This window comes from Sebastes fasciatus, chromosome 8, assembly GCF_043250625.1.
Source record: "Sebastes fasciatus isolate fSebFas1 chromosome 8, fSebFas1.pri, whole genome shotgun sequence".
NCBI classification, from domain to species: domain Eukaryota; kingdom Metazoa; phylum Chordata; class Actinopteri; order Perciformes; family Sebastidae; genus Sebastes; species Sebastes fasciatus.
Genome location: NC_133802.1, coordinates 25,064,133 through 25,084,551, shown reverse-complemented (window position 1 = coordinate 25,084,551; position 20,419 = coordinate 25,064,133). Strand labels below are relative to the sequence as shown.

The following is a 20,419-nucleotide window of genomic DNA, read 5'->3' as shown; positions in this document are numbered from 1 at the left end:
TACCCATATAACCCAATTTCATTCACATTGGTATCAACCATGTCATACTATAGTATGACATGGTTGGTACCAATGGGTTCCTCAGGTCATCTGTCATTTCATATGATATCTGTATCTTTACTCAAGCTCTAAAACTGAACCCGCTACAGCCTCTGAAAGACAGTAAAGTCGGTCCGGATCACGGGTTAATGGCAGAACCATGTGAGGGTCCAGTTTCAGGACAAAGGCATGAAAGCAGAACAGACTGATGGAAGCAATGGAGTGAATTAAAGAGAAGAGAGGGAGGCTATTTCAGGGTTTGAAATAACAACTGTTGCCCCCCCCCCTTCTTCCCTCACCCCCTGCTCCTTCTCTACCTCGCTCTATCAAATCCCACTCTCTCGCCTCCTCTTAACCTCATAGCCTTCAATGCCCAGAACTTGTCCAACAACAGACCCTCCTCTCTATCGCTCTGTACGTCTCCTGATAAATATAGAACGCTATTTTCCCAGTGAGCTGTGACACACGTGCACCGCCCAAGTACGCATGGGACCATACAGTATATAAGGGCCAAGGGTGGGTGGCTGCTGGAGAGTGGGAAATTACCTAACACAAAAAATAAAATATAAAGAAAAAGAAGGAAGACAGAGGTGTATTATTTCTTACATTTAAGCCTCTGGAAGACTCCTAGAGATAGAAGAATCAACTCTCTCCGCCTCCCTCTTCCCTCCCTTTACTCTCCTCCTCTGCCTCACCCAGCACTCTCAGCCATCCATGAGTGCGACCAACTCCTCTGCTTATCGATCGGAGCGTAGTTTCCACCAGACCTCATCCTCGTCCTCTGGTAACCCATACATGGAGAAGAGCCGGGGATTGTTTGCCGAGGACTTTGGCTCCTTCATGAGGCCTGGGAGCGACGCCTTGGGGTTTTCCAGTAAGTAGGAAGCGATTTCAGGTCTCTGTAACTCGTTTCATATATACAAAAGTGGTGTGAAAATAATAGCAGTGGCATGTTGAAGAGACAGCTTTGACTGTAAAGTAGATTTATGTCCATGCTTGGTAGCGAATTGTTTAAAGTGGGATGTTTTTCTCCATAGAGAGGTGATAAAACATGTCTGAGGTGACAGTTCAGAGGAGGGAGACAACAAGCAGAAAGGCAAAGGAACTCTGGTGTGGTGGATATGTGTAGACAAATGTGTTTCTAAGAGTGTAGCCATGGTTTGATGGAGTAACTAAAGTTTAAAAAAATAAAAGATGAAAAGAAAATACTTGAGGGAACACTCTAAGTTGTATTTTTGTAGAAATGGTGGCACTGCTCGGCCTTCTCTTCTAGGTTTTTTTAGCTGTTTGTGTGTTTAAAGGTGCGATCGATAACATTGATAACATTCAGCCATTAGATGCTGCCTTCCCCAGTTCCATTACATTCACTTCACAACAAGTAGTTGCCAGGCACTTACTGTCAATCTCATCCATTTATCCATTTTTTCCACTAACTGACGACCCAGAGATACCACATGAAACTAACGTTGTTTTACTATTGACTCTCAAGCCTCGTTAGAAGTGAGAACTGAGCATTAGATATCTTCCACAGAGATAAACAAAACATTCATTTTGGACCCGCCAACATTTTTGAAATGATTAATTCACAATCACAATATTTATTTTCTGGAAAAGCCATACTTTTATTCAGCACCTTTAAGACATTTAAAGGCTTCAAAATTCACAAGTGTGATATTTATTGATGTACTTTATGTCGTAGAACAAAACGTTAAAATCTCTCACTTTATTTCAGGTATCTAACTAAAAACACATAAAAAAAAGCTATTGACTGCCAGACGAGGGAACCGGAAGTGTTCAAATGCTAACTCATTTCTGGGTTTTAGGACTCATTCCTGTAGCACTCTACTTCTACATAAACATTTTATCAATAAAACCTTTAAAATACACATTAAGTTCAGGAGACATTTCACTTTGCAGTGCCTCAATCGAATTTCCCTCGGGATCGATAAAGTTACTATCTATCTATCTATCTATCTATCTATCTGGTTCGTCTTCTAGCTCAGTCGTAGCGTGGAGCTGGTGTGAAGTGGTCACTGCTGGCGCACACAGACGTGTGAATGTGTGACATCTGAACTTTAAATGGACTTGGAGTCCATGTGGCTCATGTGTCAGGGTCGGAGCAGAATTGTTTTGGAGCCATTGTTGGTGTCCCATCGGTGCAGGACAGGAGCGTGAGGGTGGGTGCAGCTAAAGGGAAAGCACACACACACACATGCATGGAGAATGCTGGACTGACTGCCAGCAGTGTGACTTCACACACTGAGTATCTGGAATGACGCCTGCATAAGGAATGACCAGATGGTTGCCTGGTGACGAGTGTACACACCAAATACATACACACACACACAGTTGGAATGATGTCACACAGTCAAACTAATATGTGAAGTCAGAGCTAATATCTGATACACCAACCTGATCTCATGGGAAGACATGTAAATATAACGGCATTAAACGTATCCTCATGCAACGGCTCGTATGATATCTTACGAAAAAAGTTATTCCTCCTTATTCTTTTGTTTTCCAACGAATGTCCAGCAACACGTGTCAATTTCTACTTACATGCATACAGTCTTTTCAAATAAACTTCCGTCTTCACAGGAAACAACTTAGTTAGGTCTAGGCAACAAAACTACTTAGTTAGGTAGTTTGGCTTAAAATAACTCCAGAAGTGGCGTTAATTACATGACAAATAAATCAGCGTTGACTTCTGGTTTCACACGGGACACAAACAGCGGGTGAAAGTCCTGTATTTTTTGACCTACCCATCCACCTCGACCTTCTCCCTACACGGCGTTTGCTGCTCTTTATATTTCCTGGTCCACGATTACGTGCATTACACACTAATAGATTTCCTGGGAGATACACACATTACAGTTCATACTTTTCGTAGGTTTAGCTACGGACAGCCTGCGACATTACAAGGACATTCTGTGTGTCATTTGTAAGCCTTTTTTCTCGTGTCATTTTTACCCCACGCAACAAAACTAAGGTAATGTCCACAGTTAGGTTTAGTCTACAAATCTGCTTAGTTAGGTTTAGAAAAAACATCATGGTTGGGCTTAAAATAAGTACGTAAACTAAGTAAAATATGTACCGAAACAACGTAACAGAGGTATAGAAAACATGTCACAAACTTCACTAAAAAAATCACAAAATCTCCTGGTTGAAAGTGCTGCGTTTGCATTTACATTGCAGTCAATACAGACTACATAGTATACAAATGACACGCCAAAAGCAAGAACAGCGTTGTTATTACACGCAAAATTACTTACGAATTACCATGTCATTATTACACCATTTAGTGCAATCGGGCTGCACACCCACACACTCATTTCCAGTGTGTATATGAGGTCATGTGTTACCGCGTAGTTCTTCACTGAGCTCAGAATCACTGGGGACAAACAGTCACTGATGATTATCATGTTCCTCTACTGTATCCTGTTACCGCCATGAGCCTGTTTTTCCATACAGATCATTAAAGCTGCGCTAATCAATATATTTTATATTAAAGGAGACACATCATGCTCACTTTCAGGTTCATACTTGTATTTTGTGTTTCTACTTGAACATATTTACATGCTTTAATGATCAATAAACACATTCATTTTCTCATACCATCTGTCTGAATAACTCTGTTTTAGCGCCTGTCTCTTTGAGCCCCCCTCACGAAAAAGCCCAGTCTGCTTTGATTGGCTTGGAAATCACACCATTGCTATATCTGAACTGTGACTTTACAGTGACTCTCTATTTACAACAACAATATTACAGCCAGGTATGCTAGTTCTTACAGTACCTATGGTATAACCACAGAGATCCTAATCCTACAATTTTTAATTCTGTTCCACAATTATGTTCATAATTCTCATAGTCATTCACTTAAACCAATTCCAAAAATCTATCAATATATACTAATGTCATGGTCAACAGTATGTCATGCATTTTACTTAAATTGCTGGTCAAGTTATAAAAGTTATTTTATATCATAAATTATTATTATTATAAATTATTATTATTATTATTATTATTATTATTATTGTTATTATTATTGTATAAATTATTATTGTTGTTGTTATTATTATTATTATTTTATGTTAGCCCATCCATACTTCCATGAATTTAATTTGATGATGCCACTTTATGCATACATTATGGGCTGTGATGCAAAGACCCAGTAAAACAGAAAATAATGAGCCTGAATAATATTTAATTTTAGAATGAATTTGTTGGCATGTAAGACGGAAATGAAAATAATTAAAAATCTTTGAATAACATGAGAAATCAATGAGAGCCTGTGACATGTCTGCAACATATGCAGCCGGTATTGTAATTATCATCAGCCTACAATTATCACACCAGAAAGATGTGAGTTTATCCTCTTTAGCATGTAGTGTAAATGAAAATAATTGAAATTCTGATGTAATCTTTTACTGTAAATCACTGAGAGCCTGGAGCATGTATGTAACCGATCTTTAATGAAACACCACCTGCAGGTATTGTATTACAATTATCAGGATGAGAACACGTTGCATTGTCAGACCAGATGTGAGTTTACCCTCTTTAACATGTGTATATGTGTAACTGAAAATGCTGTGAAAATGATTTGGCGAAGAAAGAAATATCAATATACTTCTGTTTCCTCCTGTGGTCTAACATCCTCCCTCATCTGGTCATGGGTTTATAGGTAGCTCTGGAAATATCAAGACTCTTGGGGATTCATACCAGTTCACGGTTGACGTGCGAGACTTCTCCCCTGAAGATGTCATCGTCACCACGTCCAACAACCAGATTGAAGTTCGTGCAGAAAAGGTGGGCGGACCTCTTTTTGATTTGGAATGGTGACATAAGTCTTTAAAACAATGATGGTGTTTCCATGATGAGGGACAAATCTTGAGATTAAATTCTTATTAAACTGGGCTCTGTGGTCTTAATTGTAGGGTTGCAATAATGCAATTGAAGTGGGGTTGTATGAGGTACTTATCCATAGTCAGTGTATTACCTACAGTAGATGAAGGTCGGCACGCCCCCAGTTTGGAGAAGCAGACAGGAGTTATAGCACGGAAGCAAAGCAATGTACTGCTCTGGACGGGGCCAGCAGCAAAACGTATTTTATACACTGACTATGGATAAGTACCTCATACAACCCCACTTCAAAACACCTGCCCTATCCCTTTAAGTCATTGCCAATATTCTCTCTTTGTCAGTTGGCCCTGGATGGAACGGTGATGAACAATTTCACCCACAAGTGCCAACTACCTGAGGATGTGGACCCCACCTCAGTGACGTCATCACTGGGCACCGAGGGGACCCTGACAGTCACGGCACGGCGAAACCCGGCCAAACACGAGCTCGTACAGACCTTCCGCACCGAGATCAAGATCTAGTGAGGGACCCGCTTTCTTCATCACAAACCTCTCACTCTTTGTGTTTTTATGCTACTTCCTGTATTTCCTGTCTTCACTTAAACCATTCTACTTTAATAAAACACCCAGCAGAGAGTTGGCACTGAGCTCTATAAAAAGACACGCCACGTTCCTCTATGTCTGCAACTATGCCTGTTGCTGCTCATTTATATTCTGAGTTAGTTCACCATAGCCTACACAGCAGCTATAGGTCATACCTGCACATAACATATTGAGACACGGGGGTTGGACATGCACACACACAAATTTACACAGACACACACACACTTATACAGACACACACACACACTTACACAAACACACACACACACACACACTTATACAGACACACACACACAGCAATCCTGCAACACGGTCTGAAAAATGAAGACTCTCCTCTGAAATTGATTGTTGCCACGTTAATAATAATTTATTGTATATTATTATTTGTGTGAATAAAATTATCCTGCTTTGACAATAAACATCTGGCAATGTGTAAGTCATTTGATTGACGTAGGGTATGATAAAAGAGTTTATAGTATAATATTCTATTATTAGAACTCACACATCCTGGGGATTTGAAAAGCTGATTCCCATATTTGTATACTATAGCCTACTACTTATATTTTGGGATATTTCTGAAGAAGTCTTGGAACACCATTTAGCGCTTCATTTTGGATAATAAAACAGAATAAAAACGCTCGATTTGACTGTTATCAGGCCATTAAATAGGCATTATCAGTCGCTATAAGCACCATAGATGTGGGTCAGAAGGGACCTACTAGTGAAATTGGAACTTTAAAGCAACACATTCTAACATGTTGTAAAACCTAATGAAACATCATGTTTTGAAAAGAAACAAAAAGGCTTCTTTAGGTTTAGGCAACAAAACTACAAAACATTGTGTTTTGGGTTAAAATAACGACGAACATAGACAGAACAACACATTGTTGGTTTCACACAGGATGCGAACTTCAGTCTCCTGGGTGAAAACGCTGTGTTTATGATAAAACCTTATAGCAGGTGTAGTAGGCCCCTATTGACCCACATCTATGGCGCTTATAACGATTGATAACACCTATTTAATAGCCTGACAACAGTCTAATCGGCTAGAAAAACAGAATTAGAAAAACAGATTAACCTGAACGGTTAATTTGAAAAAATAACATGTGAAAACATCAAACAATCAGAGTAATTTTACTAACTTTTTTTTTTTTTTTTTTAGAACAGTGCCATAATTTAACCATTCCTGTCTTTATTCAATATGCTGCTGAATTAATAATCCACTTTTGAAAGTATATGACCTGACCAACACCATTGTTTTCTTCACCATATATCCACATAAAGATAAAAATAAGACAAATATAGACCTAAAGGTGGGTAAGCAGTGAACACCATCGACCAAACTACTCTCAAAATCAATATGAGCCAGAGCTCAGGGGATAGAAGGTGCTATTCACTCTTTTGTGTGTGGAGGCATACACAAGGCATCTGTCCTGCTTTTATGAGAGAAGAATTTCAAAGGCTCTATTCAAGCAAAATAATGTTGGCGTCTTTGTTATGTGGCTGTAATTTACTCTGTGTTTGAGCCAGACTTTGGCCTTTGCATTTTGGCATGCTTCTCCATGTGGAAGACCACATTACAACATTATTTAGCCCATAATGTTGTGCTGTAACCAAGTAGCCTTGAAATGAATGCTTTTTATGTTCCTTTGAAGAGTGCTTGGAAGTGATTAATTATTCTTAATAGACCTTGCATAATAGACATTAATTTGATACTCGGCTATTCAGTACAGTATAGTAGGTCTATGCTATGATTGTTATTTTGAAATAAAAAGTAAGACTAAAAGCTTAAAAAGATGGGTTTGAGTGGGTTTACCATTCAGTACATCAATGGCTCCAACTTTGATGTGTAAATCAGTTTAATAACGTTTTATGTGTTGCTGCTGTTGGCTTCTTTTTCCTTTAATTATTATTCACAAGATGAATTTACAAATAATAAAGCAATCATTACAATTACAGTTATCATCCTCAAAACTGACCAGATTTAGTAGACATAAAATATTAACACAGACAACAAAAATAGAAATTAAATTTTTTTAAAAAGTAAGAAAAATACATTATTATAAAAACATGAAATAAAGAAAAAAAAGTAAAAAAAAAAAGAAAAAAGGATAAAGTGATTATATTTTATATGTGGGGTCTTTATTTGCCTGATGAATAAAGAATTTGGCTAAATTAACATGAATCATTAGGTCCAATTGTTGTCTTCAAATAAAACACCAAAAATAATACTATTATGATCAATATTAGGTTTTGCTGTGGATTTTCTTTTTAACCTTTCCATGAATTGTTTCCAGAACAACTAGGTATGGGAGCATAAAACAAAGAGAGTATCTGTTGTTTCAATATCACCTTTGCAGAAAACACACTCATTGCTGTCAAAGCCAAATCTTAACTTAAAAAATTCACTGGAAGAGAAAAATCATTCATTATTTTGTAGTGAATTTCTCTTGTTTTGGGTGGAACGGTATTTGAAGAACTTTATTCTCAGTTTAGATACTGTTGGCTGGTCAAAAATACTCAAAATATTAACACAACAACACTATAATATCATATATATATAATAGTATATATAATATATACTATTATATATATATTATATTATAATATACTATTATAAATAGTATATTATAATATACTATTATATATATTATATATGATATAACACACTATTATATATATTATATATAATATGTACTATTATATATAATATAATAATATACTATTATACAGTATATATATAATATATACTATTATATATATATAATAGTATATATTATAATATCATATATATAATAGTATATATATGATATTATAATATATATACTATTATATATAGTATATATAATAGTATATTATATATTATAATATAATATATTATAATATCATATATATAATAGTATATATAATATATACTATTATATATATATTATAATATACTATTATATATAATATATAATATACTATTATATATACTATATATAATATTATATATATTATAATATACTATTATATATAGTATATAATATACTATTATATATAGTATATATAATATAATAATATACTATTATATATATAATATATAGTATTATATATAATATATACTATCATATATAATATATATAATAGTCAATAATCAATAGAGTATTTAATGTAGCTCGATCCTATTGCGCCACCACGCGGTCATCATCATGCACCACAGCACGTGTTCCCACTGCGCGTGCTCTGCTGCGAGACATCCGGCCGGTCCCTATCAATCGATCAGAGAGAGCAAGATGGCGCTGGATGGAGTCAGCGCAGCAGGATCGATCACCGAAAAACTCGATTGGGTTTTGTTTTTCCCAACAGAGTGAAACAGTCCGTATCTAACGGCCCGAGCAGCGGTTTCAAAACCGGAGAGAAGAAGCGACATCAAGCAGGTAAATCAGCGGTTAGTTGTTAAGATGGCGGTTTGAAGTTAAAGGAAACAGAAAACAACAAGAGATGAAGACGGTTGGTCCGCCATCTTGTCCCCTTCACTTTGCATGTCAAGGCACGCTAAATTAATCCCTGATCACAAAGCTACAAGGATGGAGGCATTGTAATCGATGTATTGCACTGTCAAACCCGACCTGTCTTAAAACTTAATTTAGTCACAAAACATCTTTACTGCGGTTTAACACCGCTGTATTTTGTGTTTAACTAGTTGCTCTGACATCATGACATCAGATGGAGCTTTAATCTGCTGTCATTCTGCTTCATTTGTTCTTATATTAGATAAAGATAGCTGTGTTTTCTAGAGATTGTTTTGTTGTTGTTGTTGTTAAAACGCAGTTTGGGGTTGAAATCGTATCTCATTGAATATCTCCTGTAAACTAAAGGTGATATTTACACCTATTAGTGCAGACACCACTGCCATTCATTCACTAACACAGTGCAGCACAAACCAGACACACTATCTATCTATCTAAGATCAATAAAGTAGCCTACCTGTTTGACTTTTGATTTTTTTATACTTTATTTTTTCCCTTTTTTCAAGGCTGTTTTCGTATATGCAATATACGCTGTTCGTTATTACAACAGTCTATAAACCAACTTTTAAGTAGATGAGCTTACAGACAAACCCATCAAGTACACTATAGAGAAAACAAGCTCGACATTCAAAACCGAAACAAAACCAGGAAAAGAAATAACTATAATAATAATGACAAAAAGATACAATAGAGTTAAAAAAACAATAATACAAAAATACGAGAGTAATAATAAATTAAATCAACAAATGAGTTGATAGAAAATAAAAAAGGAAGGGAGGGGAGGACTTTTGCATTATCAATCAATCAATCAATCAATCAAGCTTTATTTATATAGCACCTTGGTCATACTGTACACAGTAGGTTCATATGACAGTTTGAATTGAGGACAGTTAGAACTGGAGCTACTGTTACTTCTGAGCATCTACATGTCACTGCTCATTTTTGGTTAACAAAGATAATGTTTCATTACATTTAAATAATGAAAAAAACATTAAAGATAAACATTTATCCATCCTGACTACAGTTTTGATACTATGGAACTTTATTAATGTTGGAGAGTATATCACTCACTGGAATGATTGCTTTAGTCAGTCATCTGAATTATTATTATTATTATTATTTATAATAATAATAAATTGCTTTACTTTGCAGAAGTAGGAGATGTAGTCATATTAGGGCTGGGCGATATGGAGAAAATCAAATATCACAATCATTTTGACCAAATACCTTGATATCAATATTGCAACAATATTGTAGGGTTGACTATTGGTGGTTTCACGAAATAATTACGCAATGAGATTTCTGATAAATAATCTTTGGTAATGTGGATATAATGACTAAGTGGATAAAGGCAAATAATAGAACAGCTAGAAGAGTCTGGTAAGTTCAGAAAATCACATCACTTTACTGTAATGCAGCCTTGAGAAGCTGGAAAAGACAACTTTTATGCCATAATCACGATATTACGATATCCAAAAATCTAAGACGATATCTAGTCTCATATCACAATATCGGTATAATATCAATATATTGCCCAGCCTTGAGTCATATCAGGGGTGAACAACACTGATTGATTGGTAGGGTTTAATTAAAGGCCAGTGAATGTCAGGCCAGTGTAAAGACAATCTAGTCAAGCCGACAATCGACCTTTTGAGCCTTTCCTAATGTGCCACATGTGACTTCTTCCTGCCCGCCAGCCTCTTCCACCATCCTCAAGCCTTCAGGATGATGGAGTTCCCGTGGCACAGCGGGAAGGTCCTGGAGCAGCTTAACCGTCAGCGCAGGCAGGGCCTGCTGTGTGACTGCACCTTTGTCGTGGACGGGGTGGACTTCAAGGCCCACAAAGCTGTGCTGGCGGCCTGCAGCGTTTACTTCCGCACCCTCTTCCTGGACCAGAAAGATGTGGTGCATCTGGACATCAGCAACGCAGCAGGTATAGTTCTCGTATTTCTGCATTCTTTCACATAAATATATTTTCTCCTTTTCATCTTCCAGTGCTCTGACTCTGCATACCGTCACAGTGCTTCACTTAAATAATAGTAAATGCACCTCACCATCACTGCTGTATAACCAGACCTGTTGTATTGTTGATTATCGTTACAGGTTTGGGTCAGGTCTTGGAGTTTATGTACACTGCCAAGCTGAGTTTAAGTCCACAGAATGTAGAAGACGTGATAGCTGTTGCTAACTTTCTACAGATGCAAGAAATTTTAAATGCCTGCTCTGCGTACCAGTCAATGGCAAATCCAACTCCGTCCCTCATAACACTGGACTTCGCCGTTGGTGAGTTCTATCTTCACAAAGCTTTTGTCTGCTTTTTTTTTTAATGCAGGTCTTCTGTAAATACTCAATATAATATTTATTTTGTGATAAATGCTTCAAACCTCTTTACATTTTCACGTCTGAATCTTTAAAGTAATAGTCATTGTCTTCAACTTACAAACTAACCAATCATTTGTTGCTAGTGTAGAAAGGAGCAGATGAGGTTAACAAGATAAGTTTTCTGTGTTGAATGAATTTGATAATCTAAAAAAAAAAAAGTGTTACAATTTAATGAATTCCACTTTTTTTTTTTTGCCAAATCAATCAGTCTACTCTGGCTACTTATTATTGTTTATGCTAAGCTATTAACCGGATTCAAATTCAACACTTTAATTCAATTTTACATTGCAGTCCAAATATGAAATGTGGAGGTCCTGATATACAGTAATTGTCCACAATATTCTATTAAAAAAGGAAACCTTTCCATTTTTGTCTTTACTAACAAACAAGAAGAAAAACAAGGGGAAGTAGAGCAGAGAGAGGAACTGGAGAGCGACCTGACAGAAGTGGCATCTCAAGCAGAGGAGAGTCCTAGCACTCCAACAGAAGATACAAAAACAACACAAGATGAGGAAAATGTGAAAGAAGACATCTCCACTGAAACACAACAGACTGTTTCTGGGCCCAGCCCAGCCAGCCCCGCCAGCCCCACCTCAGGCCGAGGACGAACCCCCAAAACCAGCCCCGTCTCTCCTCAGAAGAACATATCTGTAAAGATGGAGGAAGAAAGTGTTGCACAAGATGCACCTGGATTTCAGGACGACCCCTCTGATGCAGACTACACGCCCAGTAAGTACATATTTATGTCTTCTAATCTCACCATTTGGCATTTAAAGGGGACATATCATGAAAAACTCACTTGTTCAATGCTTGTGCTCATATATTTGGGTATCTGGAATATCTACCAACCCACAAACTGTGAAAAAAGACAACCTAGTCAGTTTTTTGTGGGCTGCCTAGATCAGAAAACATGTGATTTAAAATGCCCTTCGGATTTGTCTCCCCTTCCTTTGTCACATGCATTAGAATAAACCGCCCACGGCTTGAGGGACTTTTTAAGAAAAAAATAAGTAAAAATTCTCTGATTCCAGCTTCTTACATGTGAATATTTTCTGGTTTCTTTAAATCCTCAATGACAGTAAACTGAATATCTTTGAGTTGTGGACAAAACAAGACATTTGAGTTGAGCTGCAACTAGCGATTATTTTCATTGATGATTAATCTGTTGATTATTTTCTCTATTAATTGATTAGTTGTTTTGTCTATAAAATGTCAGAACATCCTCAAATGTCTTGTTTTGTCCACAACTCGAAGATATTCAGTTTACTGTCATAGAGGAGTAAAGAAACCAGAAAATATTCACATTTAAGAAGCTGGAATTTTTTACTTTTTTTCCTTAAGAAATTACTCAACCCGATTAATCGATTATCAAAATAGTTGACAACTAATTGATTAATCATTATTGCTCTGCATCTGATGGACATTTTTCACCATTTTCTGACATTTTATAGACCAAACAACTGATCGATTAATCAACAGTGAAAATAAAGGTGTGCCATATTTTTCTCACAAGCCCATCGGAGCAGACTGAGCTTTTTCAGGAGGGCGTCTTAAAGAGACAGGCGCTAAAACAGAGCGTTTCAGACAGAGTGAATACAGGTATATTCAGACAGACAGTAGGAGAAAAATTATGTGTTTTTTGAACATTAAAGCATGTAAACATGTAAATACAAGTATGAACCCGGAAATGAGCATGAAATGTCCCTTTTAAGGACCACATGTCCACATGGCATGACAGTGTCTTAAACAAATGTTGCTCTTTTTATTTGACCAATAAACTAAGAGATTTTAAGATACTATTTTATCTTTGTTTACAGAATCACTGTTGAAATCTGCCGGCAGCTCGTCCTACATGAGTTCTCGAGGGAGAAGAATCAGAAAACCTCCTCGACGGAACTTCCCGCCTGGTGAGTTGCTGCTGGTTTTCTCTGCTTTATCAGCTCCTGTCTTTGAAGCTTATCATCATACAGAAACATATTCCAGACAGAGAAAGTCAAAGAAAAGGTTTCAATAGACCTAGTGTAATTATTCTAGTGTCTCTTTTGTTTTAGTCTTATATTCAATTCCAGGTATCAGCGACAGGGTTACAGAAACCCACAGAGACTTTGCTGTGATACCAATTGCCATTTCAAGTCGAGACTTATGTGATATACAGACAGGGTGTCATTTTCTCTCTATTGTTGCCCTCGTAGACAACGACTCAGAGGAAGAAGGCACATCAAAGAGAAAACCAGAGAAGAAGGTGGTGGAGCCGGTAGAAGAGGTCGCAGAAGAGGACGACGACGACGACGACGACGACGACGACGACGACGACGACGACGACGACGACGGTGACTGTGGGGAGACGTGCGATGGGGAAGCTGATGATGAAGAGGGGTCTGGAGAGGAGGAAGACGTCGAGGTTATCCAGCAGATGGAAGGAACCGATTCGGGCAGCGACAGAGACGGGAGACAAACTCTGTCGGCGTCTATGAGCAGCCGATCCGAGTCGAAGCCTTACAGCTCCGTGACGCACAAGTGTGAGGTGAGGAACATCAGCCTGGGTGCAGGAGGGAAGTAACGGAGTACAGCTATAATTTGTAACTTCTTTACTTTAGTGTTTGTCAGACTTAATGCTGTTTTTAGCTTTTTAGTTACAGTTTTGGTTTACTATAATAACCACGCTTGGCACACGGAAGAAGTTTCAGTTGTTTGCAATCTGCAACCTCACCGCTAAATGCCGCCAGATCCTATACACTCTTCCTTTAAAATCTTTTGTCAGCTCACTCTTCATGACATATTTTCTTCTTTCCAGGACTGCGGGAAGAAATTCACCCACACTGGTAATTTCAAGCGACACATGCGTATTCACACCGGAGAGAAGCCGTTCAGCTGTCGGGACTGCAACAAAGCTTTCTCTGACCCAGCAGCCTGTAAAGCCCACGAGAAAACACACAGGTGAATTACTTATTTTATTCAGTTTACCGACACCTGCCTGTTGAGCTCTGTCAGGTTTGTGTCTTTAAATCGCACTCTTGTCGCCTCCTTAGCCCTCTGAAGCCATACAGCTGCTCGACTTGCGGAAAAAGCTACCGCCAGATCAGCCTGCTCAACCTGCACCGCAAACGGCACACGGGCGAAGCGCGGTACAGCTGCGAAGTGTGCGGCAAGCTCTTCACCACGTCTGGCAACCTGAAGCGCCACCAGCTGGTGCACAGCGGCGAGAAGCCGTACCACTGCGACTACTGTGAGAAGGCCTTCTCCGACCCCACCGCCAAGATGCGACATCTGGAGACGCACGACACGGAGAAGGGCAACAAGTGTTCATACTGCGACAAACGCTTCAACCAGGTATCAAACAACTGTACTACAATCATTAACAGATTATCTTTAACTGTAGAAAAGCCACATATAATTACCAGTGATGTGTTACTGATCATATTATATTGAGTGTGTTAACTAACTCACTGCCTGAATTTGTGTTTTTCCTAGCCGGGAAATCTGAAGGCTCACTTAAAGATCCATATCACAGACGGGCCTCTTAAGTGCAAGGAATGTGGCAAACAGTTTACTACTTCAGGTAAGAAGATAGTATGGACCATATTTTTCTTGAATTATGTTTACTTCTGTTTTACAGAGAGCTTAACTTGTAAGTTTTCTGAGGTTGCCGTTTTTGCTGATACAAATGAAAGACTCAACATACCCAAACTCTCTCAAATGTGAGGTTTTGCTGCTTTTCTCCTTATATTATGATTGTAAAATATATCTTTGGGGATGATGAAAATAAGCGTTGCCACCCCACTGTTGTCACATGATTTCAGTTAAAGTTCTGGAGCAAACACAATGCACATTATTTAAAATAAGTTGTCATTTGGCCTGACCTTTGTGTGATATTCTACTCTTTAGGAAATCTGAAGAGACACCTGCGAGTCCACAGTGGGGAGAAACCGTACGTCTGTATGCACTGCCAGAGAGCGTTCAGTGACCCTGGAGCTCTGCAGCGGCATGAACGCATCCACACGGGTACAGTACTTCATGACATTCAGCGAGACTATGGAATGTGAAAGCAACATATTGTCATTTTTCAATCTGAAACTCCACACAAATATTATCTCCAGCCCCCCCCCATCGTGAGACTGTAATTCATGTTATACAGGAGAGAAGCCTTGTGTCTGTCTCATCTGTGGCAAGGCCTTCACCCAGGCCAGCTCGCTCATCGCTCACGTCCGCCAGCACACCGGAGAGAAACCCTACGTGTGTGATCGCTGCGGCAAAAGGTCAGCAAGCTGTTGCAAATTTTTCAAATTCACTTGTACCTGGGGAATATAACCTGAGATTATCCAACAAGGAGATTTGGAAATATGTGAAGAGAGAGCAGAGAACATTAACTATTGCATTAAAGTTTTATCTTAAGGTTACTTTATTGTCTCCCATGGAAGAAAACTGTCTTGGGATGATTGTTGCGTCAAGACCAGACACCACAATAAATCACATTAAATAAAAACACATATGCAAACATAAGCCTGAGGTAAACCAATTAATCACAAGCAATGCACTCTGTTAGTAGCTACAGATCAGATGCAGGAGCAGATCTTCCATAGGAAAAAGTGGGAATCACAGGTCTTATGTATGGCTTAGCAGGTGTTTTGTTCAGTCTACCATCAAAAAGTAATATACTGCCAAGAAATTCTTAATAAACGTTGCAGCTATAAGTAAGTAAGATAATATGTTTTGTTTTTTTTCTTTTATAATATTTATGAACTGGCCCTTTAAATTGCAATGCCAGAGTATATGCAGGAAGCAAATTGAGGGATGCATTTAATGTCTCTCTCTGGACAGGTTTGTGCAGTCCAGTCAACTGGCCAATCACATTCGGCACCACGACAACGTCCGACCGCACAAGTGTCAGATGTGCAACAAGGCATTCGTTAATGTGGGAGATCTATCGAAGCATATCATCATTCACACGGGTATGGACAGAATCATTATGGGACTTTTGGGTAATGGAGAAAAATAGGGAGACAGACTTTCTCTCTGTCTCTACATCCAGCAGAGCTCACATCGTTCACCCTTACATTCAGCTGATTCCTTTTTCTTCGCCCTGCTCTCTCAGGGGAGAAACCTTTCCTGTGTGATAAATGCGGCCGAGGGTTCAACCGGGTGGACAACCTGCGCTCCCACGTCAAGACCGTCCACCAAGGAAAGGCCGGCATGAAACGGCTGGTGGTAGCCGGGGGCAGCACAGACGACGGGGTTGATGGGTGCGCGGGGGCGTCCACCTCTGACAGCGAGATCAACATAGTTACCGTCACCACAGAGGACATCGTCACCCTGGCAACCGAGGCCCTGGCAGCCAGTGCTGTAGCTCAGCTGACAGGTAAGAAAGCATCTTCATCTTCAGTGATATTCACGGATATTAGGGGGAAATATTATTATCCCAGTCTTGGATCTGTGGCTGCAGATATCACCCTGAACTTCTGTAGAAAATACAAGAAGCATGAGGATTTAAAGGACTTAGACAGTGATGAGTGTTTCTTTACTTTGTGTCATGTGTCTGTTTACAGTAGTTCCAGTGGCTGCTTCAGTGTCTGCAGATGAGACGGAGGCTTTGAAAGCTGAAATCACCAAGGCAGTAGAGAAAGTGCAAGAAGCAGGTAAGACTACAAGGAAATCACTATACAACAGGGGTCTCCCAACAAGAGCTACCAGTAACTCACTAAAGCATTAAAGAATATGTACATACATTTGAAAACAAAGTCGCTTTGTAAATCTGTTTAAATTTCTTTCCAATGAAATTCATAGACATCCGGCCCCCTTCCGACACAAAATTATCATCTGCCATATGACAATGACCACAGAAAATAGCCAGACCAATAAAAGGCAAAAAAAAATATTATTTTCATGAGGAATGGGTAACAGAGTTGTTGTTTTTTTCAAGAATGTGAATGATATGTGTGTCAGTTGGTAAAAGAGACTTTTCATGGGACTTTCCGGCTGGAAAACAGAGAGGGTAAAGGAGCTGAAAACAACGCTTAAAAGACAACAGTCTCCATTTACTAAACTGAAGAAGAAGGCCAACGCAGCAACAGAGGCTTCGTTTAGTAGCACACATCCCAACAAAACACAGAAAGCCCTTCACCTATGGCGGGAATAGAGGTGATGACTGCGGTGACTGAAAGGTTATTAAAGGACGATAAAAGCAAGACAGAAATGATGACGGCTATTGACTAGAGTAGCTCTCGGCCACTTTCATTTTGTCAAATAAGCTCTCAGAGGAAAAAAGATTGGAGACCCCTGCTATACAGTATGCACTCAAACATCTGTAATTGAATAATATAGCTTTTGAAAGCCATACAAACTACAGGGTCAGGAATGGCACCTAGAACATAACAGGATATTTGACATGGGTTGGGAGAAAAAAAATAATAATAATGTAGGGAATATAAGATTTTTAGTTTAATATAAAAAAAAACAGGGCAAAGCTGTGGTGAGGGTTCAGGATGCCTGAGTGGAATTTAATTAATTGCTGAGCCAGTGGCTGCAATTATTCCATACCAAACCCTGGATTTCGGTAGAATTGGTTTGGAGGTTGAGTTATCAGGAAGTCATTGCGTTTCGACCGCAGGGACCAGGGTCTAAATGGACTACCAGCAGCCCTTGTCCCATGTCATGTTGCTTTTTCATACATCAGCGGACTAATTTGCCTAGTCTTCGCAGGTCTTTAGACCACGGCGGAAACGCAGACAACAATTGGCTGAAGGAACCTTTTAGTTCCTTGAAAAGTAGTCCCGGGAATGAAATTACCATGAACTTCTTGGTAAAAGGTGTCTTAACATTAAAGGGATCATAGTTTGAGAAATTTTAATCGCTCACTTTGTTTGTCAACTCTTCTTCTGTTCCCAGACCCAAACACCCAGATCTTGTACGCTTGTGATTCATGTGGTGATAAATTCTTGGACGCCAGCTCCCTGGCCCAGCACGTACGCATCCACACAGCTCAGGCCTTGGTCATGTTTCAGGCAGATTCCGACTTCTACCAGTACACCACAGCCACCGCCGAGGGGGATTCTGCCACAACATGGCAACCCACAGCTGAACAAGTCATCCAGGAAGGAGAGCTGATCTTCCGTACCCGGAGGGAGAGGGAGAGGGAGAGGGAGAGGGAGAGGGAGAGGGAGAGGGAGAGGGAGAGGGAGAGGGAGAGGAAGAGGAAGAGGGAGGGATGGTGGAGGAGACACAAGAACAAGAAGAAGGGACAGGAGGAGATATTCATGAGGAGGGGAGGGAGGAGGAAGAGGTGGAAACTCACACTGAGCTCCACACAGAAGGAAAAGATGAAGCTGCAGCAGAGGTGGAGGAGGAAAAAGAAGAGGAGATGGAATGTGAGAGTCAGGCGTAGCGAGGCAGATTTGTGAAGAGTGAATGAAATGTTGCTGGTAACAGAAATCTAATTTATACAGAGGAAGGAAATATAAGAAATGAAGTGAGTTGATGAGGCCTCGGAGTTTCAACAGGCCTTTGAATGTATGGTCAAAAATCATGTTTTTTGCAGTCCTAATTCCAGGAAACAAGGTCAGATCCAGTTGAAAACTGTTGATCAATTCTTCCAGAGATGGTTATACTACTTTGTATAGTTTGTTTAAAGCAGGACTGTGCAATGTCCTTTGTATTTAGATCACAATTCTGTCTTACCTTTATCCACTTAAAGAAAGACCTCTGTGTTATTTTCCCATCTCACTTAGATGAGATATGTACATTTTCCTTAAATAGTCAAACTATTTTATTGTACTTAGTTGTAAGTATTTTCCTGAAAATGACATTATACAGAGATTATCCACATGAACATGTGGAGGTATTAAAGATTTGAGGGGTGATTATCACCTCCTCCTCTTTCCAGAAGTGGAATGTCATATATTCATGTACAGGCAAACATTGTAAATGCTGTGCATGTATAATATTTGTATATTTGTTATGTGTCCTCTAAAAAAAAGTCTTAATACCTCTGATAAAATATAAAAAGAAATAGGTGTGGTGATGACAACCTGGTCAAAAATTCTCAGTTTCACATTTTTTTCTGGTATTGCAGTAAATGGTCACAAGACAGTTCCCCGTCTGTCACCAATGGTTTTATGTCATTATTTTTGTCTGTTTATATTAAGACCTCTGCAAGATGCAATGTTAGATATCATTGCATAACATCCTAACATTGATTAGACTCGCTGGAAGTCATCATCTCATCAATAAAGAGTCATCACACAGTCTGACCAGCCTTGTCTTGTGCTGTTATTTATATAAAAAACAATATTCTGTTGTTTCCTTTAAGTTTACATTGCTCTCAGAATATCTAGAATATCAGGGAAAGGTGCGTTCAAGATATATAAAGTAATAAAATTTATAAATTCAATAAAGAAAATAAGTCACCTTTCAGGATAATAGCATAACTAATTTTAGAGCTGCAATGATTAATTGATTAGTTGTCAACTATTAATTTAATTGCAAACTATTTTGATGATCGATAAAAAAACAACAACACAATTCTCTGATTCCAGCTTCTTAAATGTGAATATTGTCTGGTTTCTTTACTCCTCTGTGACAGTAAACTGAATATCTTTGAGTTGTGGACAAAACAAGACATTTGAGGACGTCATCTTGGGCTTTTGGAAACATTGATCAACATTTTTCTCCATTTTCTGAAATTTTTTAGACCAAACAACTAATCAATTAATTGAGAAAATAGTCGACAGATTTATCGACAATGTAAATATTTGTGAGTTGCAGCCCTAATAGTGTACACATCTACACATTGATTGCATTTAAATTGTTTTCATCCAAATTATTGGCAAACATACTGCAGCATCTCTTAAGATAAACATCAACAAACGTGGACAATTAAAGTCATGGAGGCACTACACCTCAACTTGATGAATTATTTAAATTATTTATGATTATTAAATAAATAAAGTAGTGATTTTCGATTTTCTTTCCCTCGACTTGACTACTTCTTTGTCCCCCGAGCCATCAAACTGTACAACACCTCTCTAGGGA

At 38.7% G+C, this 20,419-nt stretch overlaps 2 protein-coding genes across 2 annotated transcripts; both read left to right on the top strand.

The window, feature by feature from the left end:
- Positions 1 to 493: 493 nt before the first annotated feature.
- Positions 494 to 5,920, top strand: hspb7 (heat shock protein family, member 7 (cardiovascular)). Its single transcript, XM_074644625.1, has 3 exons — positions 494 to 913; positions 4,721 to 4,845; positions 5,241 to 5,920. Exons 1-3 carry the CDS (start codon positions 754 to 756, stop codon positions 5,418 to 5,420), a joined length of 465 nt encoding a protein of 154 aa, XP_074500726.1. The 5' UTR covers positions 494 to 753; the 3' UTR covers positions 5,421 to 5,920.
- Positions 5,921 to 8,765: 2,845 nt separating this feature from the next.
- On the top strand, positions 8,766 to 19,638 carry zbtb17 (zinc finger and BTB domain containing 17). The gene is made up of 16 exons (XM_074644624.1): positions 8,766 to 8,920; positions 10,711 to 10,946; positions 11,117 to 11,296; positions 11,786 to 12,124; positions 13,213 to 13,302; positions 13,588 to 13,919; positions 14,190 to 14,332; positions 14,425 to 14,725; positions 14,867 to 14,954; positions 15,281 to 15,397; positions 15,531 to 15,651; positions 16,214 to 16,344; positions 16,488 to 16,751; positions 16,939 to 17,028; positions 18,278 to 18,502; positions 18,559 to 19,638. Exons 2-16 carry the CDS (start codon positions 10,739 to 10,741, stop codon positions 18,771 to 18,773), a joined length of 2,844 nt encoding a protein of 947 aa, XP_074500725.1. The 5' UTR covers positions 8,766 to 8,920; positions 10,711 to 10,738; the 3' UTR covers positions 18,774 to 19,638.
- The last annotated feature ends 781 nt before the right edge of the window (positions 19,639 to 20,419 follow it).